At 50.9% G+C, this 10,067-nt stretch overlaps 3 protein-coding genes across 3 annotated transcripts; 2 read left to right on the forward strand and 1 right to left on the reverse strand.

Annotated features, from left to right (window-relative positions):
• The first annotated feature begins 2,826 nt into the window (after positions 1–2,826).
• LOC128278552 (synembryn-like) lies at positions 2,827–5,118 on the forward strand. The gene is made up of 4 exons (XM_053017280.1): positions 2,827–2,946; positions 3,031–3,395; positions 3,476–3,650; positions 3,726–5,118. Exons 1-4 carry the CDS (start codon positions 2,866–2,868, stop codon positions 4,752–4,754), a joined length of 1,650 nt encoding a protein of 549 aa, XP_052873240.1. The 5' UTR covers positions 2,827–2,865; the 3' UTR covers positions 4,755–5,118.
• Positions 5,119–5,555: 437 nt separating this feature from the next.
• Positions 5,556–7,213, reverse strand: LOC128276774 (NADH dehydrogenase [ubiquinone] 1 alpha subcomplex subunit 9, mitochondrial). Its single transcript, XM_053015237.1, has 3 exons — positions 7,067–7,213; positions 5,861–6,927; positions 5,556–5,805 (listed from the first exon to the last, which is right to left on the reverse strand). Exons 1-3 carry the CDS (start codon positions 7,104–7,106, stop codon positions 5,710–5,712), a joined length of 1,203 nt encoding a protein of 400 aa, XP_052871197.1. The 5' UTR covers positions 7,107–7,213; the 3' UTR covers positions 5,556–5,709.
• A 314-nt stretch (positions 7,214–7,527) lies between these two features.
• On the forward strand, positions 7,528–9,977 carry LOC128278577 (polyribonucleotide nucleotidyltransferase 1, mitochondrial). The gene is made up of 3 exons (XM_053017306.1): positions 7,528–7,664; positions 7,728–9,720; positions 9,792–9,977. The coding sequence occupies exons 1-3, from the start codon at positions 7,528–7,530 to the stop codon at positions 9,975–9,977; spliced, it is 2,316 nt and encodes a 771-aa protein (XP_052873266.1).
• Positions 9,978–10,067: the final 90 nt, after the last annotated feature.

The raw sequence follows: 10,067 nt of genomic DNA on the forward strand, positions 1-10,067 counted from the left end.
TCGCGATCCGATAGCGAAGTGTTTAGGTGCGCGATATTTGCCCCCTAATCTGCCGTGCGATAAACAATAGAACCGCACACCACAGCGAAAGCCGCATTCACAAACATTCGCCACAACAGATTGTGGCTCATTTTTTTCCCACCAGATCGAGTCGAGGGTGATGGGGGCGCGCGTAGATTGTGGAAGACTTCTAGTCGCAAGCCCATATTCACCGTTATGGCTGAGGCTTTTGCACTTTTAAGCTTCTTATTTCTGGTGGTTCTCCTTTGAGTATCAATCAATAATCACCTATCGGTTTTTCGGACACTCCGACGGCAGCGTGTCGCGTCTGGACACCCTCGGACTAGGGCGCGACAACGGCGATTACTCGGGAAACCGCTCGAAACGAATCGCTTCTAATAATAGATTTCGACACTGAAAACAGCACTTCTTTTCTTCTTCTGTGCCCACGCGCTCTAATTTGGCCCCCAAGCGAACGGCGGAAAACTACGGGACGCCCGATGCTGCAAAACCGGCACCAGATTGGTGGCTTTCCGGCTTCGAACGCACAACGCGGAACAACCGGTGGTGGAGAACGATCGCGGCACAGCCAAACGTCGGATCGCGGCGGAACGATCCGCTTCGGCCACTTGTTGAACGCGAACTGCTGTACGCGAACCTCTAAATCGCGCGAGACGCGATATTCGGCCGCGGCTCCCGCGACTGTTTACACACAGCCGGGTGGGTGTGGGTGCCGGTCCCGATGTCTATCCCCCCAGGCCAGTGATCGACACGATCTAATCTAATCGCAGACTGGTTGGTTTTGAGGGGTATTACGTCGTCGGTGCCACTCGAAAGGCAATCTGTTTGTCTAGCACTGTGCAAAATTTGGAATATTTCATCCGACGAATCCGAACTTACAGTTTAAAAATGCCACTGTTTGGGATTTTGCTACGATAGTGATTTTACCATTTCAGGCTCTCCGAAGCACACGATAGTTTTACACTTCACAGTGAATGACTTTTACGCTTTTCCTGGCCGACCCTGCATTCAAATCGTACACAGAAGGACGCAACGACGAACACATCAAACATCTCCACGCGACCACAAAATATTCACACCAACACACCGGCTGTTATTTTGTAATCAACAGCTGATAGCATTTCCACCACCAGAACGCACGATATCCGCGCAGCATAATGCTTTAATTCGGGGGCTCCATGAGAGCGTTTCCCAGCATAAAAAATCACCGGATGTGGCTCGGGAGTTTGGTGATGACTTTGACCACCATAACCCAATTGCATAAAAAGGCACAACCGCTCGATGCGTGCGAGCCATAGAACAATCTCTCTAAAAATGGCTCTTTAGCACTTTTAGGTTCCATACAAAATATGAAGCGCATTCACTTACCTGAGGGAAAAACAAATCAAATTCAGCTTCCGGATTGTGCGATACCGTTCGACAGCAACACAAAGTATGAAACAATTATTTTAAACTTAAATCTGAATCCCAACGAAACAGAATCAAGTTCCAGAACGGCACACTTGCGACTGATTTGCGCATATCCTGCATATCCTGCGTTAAGTCCAGCGGCACTTGGATCCTTCGTTCCCACCCTTCCCACGATCTTCCGCGTGGCTTGGTGTGCGTGTGCGTTAGTGCATCATGGAGATCCTTTTAACACCAATGAACCACTGGTTAGGGTGTATCGTCAACTCGGTTCCGGTTCGGTTTGCCCTTGCCCAGCATCGATAATGTCTCTATCAGGCTTAGCATTACCGGACGGCGCAATCTACTACCCGCAATTGGTACTGCTAGCATTGCTCACTTTGTCATGTTATGCTTCAGCCGGCGACCGAAAGCACTATCGTGGCTCGTTAACAGGTACACGCACACGCGGCGCATTACTCACGGCTCCGATAACAGGAGCGAGATGCTGTGCGTCCTTGTGAGTGGTGCTTGATAATGGCGATTTTCTAAAGCGTGATTAATCGACCTTGAGCGAAACCAGCTAGCCGGGTTTTTCCTCAGCCCCAACATAAGCTTAACGACATAAGCTCAACTTTCTTCAAAAACGTGCCGAAACGTGCCCATGTGACGCACTGGCAAAGTTTGATTGCGTCATTACTCTCTTCTCCAACCTGCTTGAGCATTAATTTTATTCTCACCGGATTTCAGCACACATCAGCAACATTACCGGTTCTATAAGCAATCCAGAGCCGCATTTCGCACCGCGTCACATTTTACAGCGGAAATGTATTTTTTCTATATAGTACATTAAGCAAACATAGTTTATCCACTTCGAAACCACAGTTTTTTGACTATATTAAATTTTTAATGGATACATCTAAATTTTATTATTAGCTAATGAGGAGCTTTGAGAAATATTTGCCTAATTTGCAAGGAACTTCAACATAATTAAACCAATGCAGGACACAATGTTTTAGAATAATTAACGGTTCTCAAGATGTGAATTATTCTATTTGCGCGAAACGTTTCAATTATGCTCTGAAATTGCATATCTTTGGGTCATTCAAAATTTAACCGTGAATTATTTCAACACTTTTTATGTGTCCTTGCAACGCTCGCTTTTGGGTGAAACATTTCAATTTCGTCAAATGTCAAAACAAAACTGTCTGGAAGCTGTCAAACAAAAGTTCTTGTACCAGAGCAAAACAAAACCCAGTTTGCAAAAACCCCAAAAAATCATTCCGTTGTGGGGGAAAGACACGGGGGAAAGTCAAGTGTGTGACGATTCTAATCCAATTAACATTCCGTGGCTTGCATTTGTGGTCGAAGTGAAGCAACAACAGTAGTTCGTCCGGTACACCCGAAACGGTGTCGCAATACTTCGATCGGGTAGACTCCCAAAACAGAATCCTGGAAATGGATGCTGAAAGTTTAAGATGCTTGCTGAGCGGTGACTACGGTCTGGTGGAGGATGCACTAAACAAATTCAACAAACAGGTACCCGGCTACTACGGCTATTGCGGATACGCGATTTGCGCACTTGCTTACTCCCGTAAACTTGTTCCTTCTCTGGCTGGCCAGAATTCCCAGGTGTTCAACTTCACGCACTTCACCAGCACCGGCCAGTGGATGCTGATCTGGAATAAGTTGTTCGCGTACCTGGCTGACCCGAGCATGCCGCATCGGGTCGGGTGTCTGATGGCCATCAAAGTGCTGAGCCGAGACAAAACGTACCTAAACGAGTCGGTCACGGCCGAGCAGTTGGATGCGTTGCTACGGTTGGCCGGCATTGGACCGGTTGGCGAGCGGTGTGACGCCACGGAGGAAGTACAGGTGGAGGCCCTAAAGTGTCTGAGCAATATGATATTCCAGAGCATCAAATGCCAAGAGATGTGTCTCGAGAACGCCTCAACCGAGGGCATCATTCGGCGGGTGAAGATGTACAAGTGCGTCTTGCAAGTCAAACTTCCAAGGACCGAAACCTTCATATTTTCCCCATTTTTGTCATTGCTATCATGAACCGCAGGGAGGTCGCATACGGCTACGACATCAAATATTTCGACATGAAGCTACTGTTTCTGCTGACCGCGATCAATTGTGATATTCGGGCCAAAGTGCGCGACCAGCTGCACGGGCTGGTGTACCTCGTCGAAACGCTCGATCTATTCATGGGTCAGGCGGCAACGTTTAAAGAATTCAGCGTACGTGGTTCAATGGGTTTAGTGTACTTTCCTGCCACTAATTCAACCCTCTTTCTCTTCCGTTGGCGCCGACAGGACAAAGATTTAGATTTGATCAACGAGGTGCTGAAGGTGCTGTTCAATCTGACTGTGCGGACGGGCGATGGGCTGGTGCCGGAAGAGGAGGAAGCGAATCAGTTTCACCGCTTGGTGACGGTTCTGCACGATCTGTTCTTCTACCGCACGCTGAACCGCGATCGCATTGTGTCCCTGCACTCCAATATCGTGAACCTGCTGACGAGCGTCCCGGTAAGCTGTTACCTCGAGCTGGTAACGCCACTGCAAACCAAAGAGGAACAGGACCTGATGCAGGACGATGCCGACGAGTCCTCCGTCACCCCACCGACCGTGCCGTTCGAAGGAAAGAACGTTTACGTGCTGCAGGTGTTGGTGGAATTTCTGCGTCGCAACTTTCAACGTGCGGAGAAAAAGTCGGATCAGTACGAGATGCTATCGCCAGTGCTGACCGTACTGATCAAGGCAATCCGTGCCGATCCGGTGCATCGGCGTTACGTCCGTTCGGTAATACTGCCACCGTTGCGCGAAGTACACGATCGGCCCGAAATAGGCAAGGAGCTTCGAAACTATCTCTGCGCGCTGCTAACCAGTCCTTGCACGCAGATTGCCGACTTATCGGCCGAACTACTGTTTGTGCTGTGCAAGGAAAACGTTGGCCGAATGATCAAGTACACCGGGTACGGCAATGCGGCCGGTTTGTTTGCCAACCGTGGGCTGCTCGGTGGCCGATCGGTGAAGGTATCCGAACAGTATTCGTCCGACAGCGAGGACAGCGACACGGAAGAGTATAAGCAGCTGCAGCACGGCATAAACCCTGTGATCGGTTGCTACGAGCCCGCGAAACCGAACCCTCTCGAGGGAATGTCCGAGGAGCAGAAAGAGTACGAGGCGATGGAGCTGGTGAAGCTGATGGACAAATTGCAGCGCCAGGGGCTTATTCAACCGTGCAAAATCGGGGATGATGGGCGACCGCACGCCGTGGACCACATAATGGAACTGCAAGAGGAAATTCCCGAGCAGCAGCGCGACTACAAGCGAAAGACATAGAACGGGGGCGCTGGTTAGCGAACATTTCTGTGCATTCGTTAACATGTTTTTTTGGAACGATGTCGCTTCTTTGGTCGCTCATCGTGACCGATCCTTGTTGCGGTTTCACTTGTAGTATTAGAAGAATGAATCCCATAGCACTCGGATTCAGTGTGCTCGTCATCTGCTCACCCCAAAAGCAATCCGCGGTGTCGTCACACGTTACCGTTGCCACGTTCGGACATCAATCCATGGCCAAAACCTGGTTCGATACTAAATTTTAACGTCAATATGGAGGAACGACATGGAAACAAGGAGGTTGCGTGCCGCAACACTGTCTCTAGCGATGGTACAAAAATCGGGTTCCAGATCCTAATCGTCGCTAGCACGAGATATGAATAATACTTTTAAAACGGAAGGAACAGAATATTATTCAAAGGGTTAACACAATCTCCTTCCCTAGCGGTATGTGCGATTTGTTTCGTTCTCCGTAATACGGCTGTCGCAGAACCATAAATCTCGTATGTGTTAGATGTTTGCCGATTGAGTTCACTTCCTAGTGTCTTATTTCTTAGTTGCCTCGCAACAAATAAGAATATTAATCCCTCATTCAGCTACAACTATTCTCTCGTTGTCCTCTCTGCTTGGATGTCGTGTTTAGGACTCCCTATGGGGTTTCATTTGCAAGTGTATCATGAAACAATGATCTCCAGCCAATAAATAGGCCAATTCCAACAGCTACACAAGTGTTTTCCATTCGTCCGTTCAAAGTTTTTCATCCGCGCTTCTGTTTTAGTTCCAAAAATCTCATGTAAAGAGATCAAATGTTTTTGTTTTCGTGTTTATTTTGTAAGTTACGGCAATAAATTTTTACATACGCTTGTCGTTCACATGTTTATGGCCCGTTCAGAGGCCCACTCGTTTCACACGGATCGCTTCGCCTCCAGTTTTCAGACGATACGAGACGTTGACGCAATCACTGAATGAACTGTGGCGGTGTTGGCTTTTCGAACTCATCCAATTCGGCATCGTAGTACTGAGCAGCGCGGTACGGTCTCAGCTCCCATGGAACCTAAAACGAACGAACGTTTGAGTGGCTGCATACACCGGTTTCTACCACTTCCTACCTGGTCCTCCATGTACGTTAGATTAACACCCAAATCTTCCAGCGTCGGTACACCCTTCTCTACCACGTCCGTAACATACTCACGCTCAATTCGCTGCGTGTGCACGTCACCAACCGGGAACGACGGGCATACGAACTCCGTGAACAGTGCCTTCATACGGAACGTCGGATCGTAACGGAGATCGTACCGGAAGTAGCCCCACTTGGCGTCCTTTCGCATGACCTGGTGGAACCAATCGAGGAGCACCGATAGTTTGTACCGCCTGGGCCCAACAGCCTGATACGTTTGACCTTGGCTGTCCGGATCCTTGATTGCATTAACGATACCCTGTGCCAAATCGGAACAAAACACCGGCTGCTTGATGGTACGCTCGCCCTTATACCACAGCGGCATGGCCCGGAATTGTCTGCGCCAGATGTGCGCATAGTAACGTAGAAAACGGTCTTCCTGGCCATAGATATCGGCCGGCCGGAACACGATCGCGTCCGGAAATTCTTCCCGAACCGCCAGCTCACCGTAGTACTTGCTCTGCAGAAACTTGCTGCCGTCCTTAGTGAAGAATGGTTGCGGAGTAGGCGTTCCGTTTAGACTCGAGACGTGAACGAACTTTTCAACGCCAGCTTCGCGAGCGATGCGTGCCAGCCGGCGGGCTCCGTCGACGTGTACATCTTTGAAGGAAAAGTTTTTCGTCTCCCAGTCGCGCCCAACCAGATTGATGACAACGTTCGAGTACTTGACCGCCTTGCGGATCGCATCCTCGTCACGCAGATCGTAAGGATGGAACAGCACTTGACCCAGATCGCCGACCAGCTTTAGACGCAGTGCTTCGTAGTGATCAGCTCGGTAGGGGATGATCACTTGCGAACCGATTTTCCCCAACTTATTGCACACGTAGCGACCCAGGAAGCCGGTGCTACCGAAGACGGTGGCCACAATGCCGTTAAAGCTGGACCGACCCCCGGTTCCGCGCTTTATTGCGGCCACATTGGTCGTCTTTAGCTTACGCGGTGCATCGGTGCTGTAGTTCGCCCTGATGCACACGACTCCCAGCAGGCCGGCTTGTTGTTCTATTTAGAAGGCGAAAGAAGAGATTCGGGGTTCGGGAGAAAGATTCAAACAAATTACATAACTAAACAAAACGATAGAACTTCCAAATCCGGGAGGTTGGTTCAATGAATGGCCGGGGACGGTTTCCCAACGACGTACTTGCCAACTGCACCCCACTCACGAGGATTAGTGATGCCATTTTCCCGGGGGAAGGTACAGAAATCCGACTTTCCGAAATTGCCAATCGAAGGCTAATTCGTCTTTTGGTCTCGCTGTGCAGTTCCACTGAGATGTTTTGAAAGAGCAAAAATACGAAAGCCACTGATGTCATCAATGACGTTTCGAAAGGAGGTTGTCAAATTGGTCTAGATAAAAACATCATTATCGAGTGTTTTAAGTTAAGGATTCGTTGACTGATTGCTCGAAATGTCAGCTGCTGAGCGCCACTGTTTTGAATCCATATTTTTGACGTTTCACTCGCGGCTCACAATTGCCCGGCGTTTTGTAAGAACATTTTTCCGTGCAACCGTTTTGTAATTGTTCAGCGATCGGTAAAGAGACCGCGAGCTCAGTTCCTTTGTTAGTCAATAAAAGAAAATTGTGCGACCATTTCACTCGCAATGTTACACAATATTTCGCGCCTTCGGTTGAGCAGGCGAAAAGTGTTTACCAACATACCATGCTTGCAGTGTCCGCGAAGGAGATGGTTTTCGCAGCACGCGGCACCGCCAGAAGTGGACATTTCACTCAGTACCGGGTGAATAGCGAAAGGATCCAGTTTAGCAGGGAACTAAATTAATATGCTTTATCTCTCGAACAGGCGCGTGGTTCGGATATCGTGCGGAAAGTATGCGCGCTTTGCCGATGGTTGCTCCGTCGTAACGATCGGTGATACGGCCGTGATGGTAACGGCGGTGGCGAAGCAAAAGTCTCAGAACTCATCCTTTCTACCGCTGGTGGTGGACTACAGGCAAAAGTCGGCAGCCGCTGGCCGGATACCGACCAACTTCCTGCGCCGTGAGATGGGCCCGTCGGAAAAGGAAATTCTTGGCGCACGGCTTGTCGACCGTTCGATCAGGCCACTGTTTCCGGCCGAGTTTCGGCTCGACACGCAGATCGTTTGCAACATGCTTGCCATCGACGCCAGCAACCCTCCGGACGTGCAGGCCATCAACGGAGCTTCGGCTGCCCTTGCTGTCAGCGATATACCGTGGAATGGCCCGGTTGGGGCCGTCCGTCTCGGACTCGTCGATAACGAAGTGATCGTGAATCCCACGCGCCGGGAAATGCAGCTCAGTGCCCTCGATCTCGTGGTAACGGCCACCCGCCAGAATCTGGTCGTCATGATCGAAGGTCGCGGCGACGTGGTGAACGAGAACGAGATTCGAATGGCGATCAAACGGGGTACGAAAGAGGCACAGCTCATCGTCAACGGTATCGAACGATTGCAGAAGGCTTACGGAAAACCAAAGCGCACCCTAGAAGCGGTCCCGGCCGTGGACGATGAAATCGTGCAGGCAGTGCGCACGATGGCGGAGATGCGATTGCGGGAAATATTTCGCGATTTCACGCACGATAAGTTTAGTCGCGATCAAGCGGTGGGCAGTGCGCGGACTGACACGATCGACAAGGTGTGGTCGAGTTTCCCGACCACTGATCCTGCGCTCATCGGGGAAGCGTTTAACAAGTTCGTTCGCCACGTCTTCCGGGAGATGGTACTCGAGGACAGTGTCCGGTGCGATGGCCGTGGCTTGGATGATCTACGGCCAATCAACTGCTCGGTGAACCTGCACAAACCGCTGCACGGCTCGGCGCTGTTTCAGCGAGGGCAGACACAGGTTTTCGCTACCGTGGCCCTTGATTCACCCGAAAGTGCCCTGCGGCTCGATGCGATCACGTCGCTCGATACGGGGCTGAAGTCGAAAAATTTTTTCCTCCACTACGAGTTCCCACCGTACGCGACGGGGGAAACGGGTAAAATTGGGCCGATCGGGCGACGGGAAATCGGCCACGGTGCGCTGGCCGAGAGGGGGTTGGTACCGATCGTTCCCGGGGAGCATCCGTTTACGATACGGCTCACATCGGAGGTGCTAGAGTCGAACGGGTCCAGTTCGATGGCGACCGTTTGTGCCGGTTCGCTGGCACTAATGGACGCCGGCGTTCCAGTATCGGAATCGGCAGCCGGTGTCGCGATCGGATTGATCACCAAGTACGAAAACGATGACACCAAACACCTGCAGGACTATCGCATTCTGAGCGATCTGCTCGGCATCGAAGACTATATGGGCGATATGGACATGAAGGTGGCGGGAACCCGGCGTGGCGTGACGGCGATCCAGGCCGACCTGAAAGTGCCCGGCATCCCGTTGAAGGTCGTGATGGAAGCGCTCCAAAAGTCGATGGAAGCCCGCTTCAAGATCCTGGACATTATGGACGATTCGATTGCGGCCACGCGCACCATCCGTAAAGACTGTTGGCCGGTAACGGACCGGTTAGTGATTGAAGCGAACCAACGTCCGAGGTTGCTCGGGATGGGCGGCATACATCTGAGGCGCCTCTACCTCGAGACGGGCGTACAGCTGACGCAAGAGGACGAGACCAGCTTTCGTATCTTTGCCCCGTCCGATGCGGCCATGCACGAAGCGAAGGAGCACCTGGAGGAGCTGCTTAAAACGGAGAAAGTTCCCGAGCTCGAGTTTGGCGCCATCTACACCGCGAAGATTGTGGAACTGAGAGACACGGGCGTGATGGTGACACTCTACCCGTCAATGCCACCGACACTGCTGCACAACTCGCAGCTCGATCAGCGGAAGGTGTGCACTAGTAGCGGGATGTGGCTTTTTTATGTTGAATGTCATTTCGCTAACGTTTGCTCCTCTTTTAGATTGCCCATCCATCGGTACTCGGTTTACCGGTGGGATCGGAAATACAGGTGAAGTACTTTGGTCGCGACCCGGTGTCCGGGTTTATGCGTTTGTCGCGCAAAGTACTGCAAGGACCGGCAACGGCCATGAACCGGAATCTGGATCGGATGAGCGGTGGCGGTAATGGCGAAACGAAAACCACGTAACGTTCGTCGATTAGCTACTAAAGATGACTCACTGCCTGCGGTAGCGGACAAGTTAGCGGTAGGACAAGACAAGAAAAGCGAATGAACTAT

Source organism: Anopheles cruzii, chromosome 2, assembly GCF_943734635.1.
Source record: "Anopheles cruzii chromosome 2, idAnoCruzAS_RS32_06, whole genome shotgun sequence".
Classification (NCBI taxonomy): domain Eukaryota; kingdom Metazoa; phylum Arthropoda; class Insecta; order Diptera; family Culicidae; genus Anopheles; species Anopheles cruzii.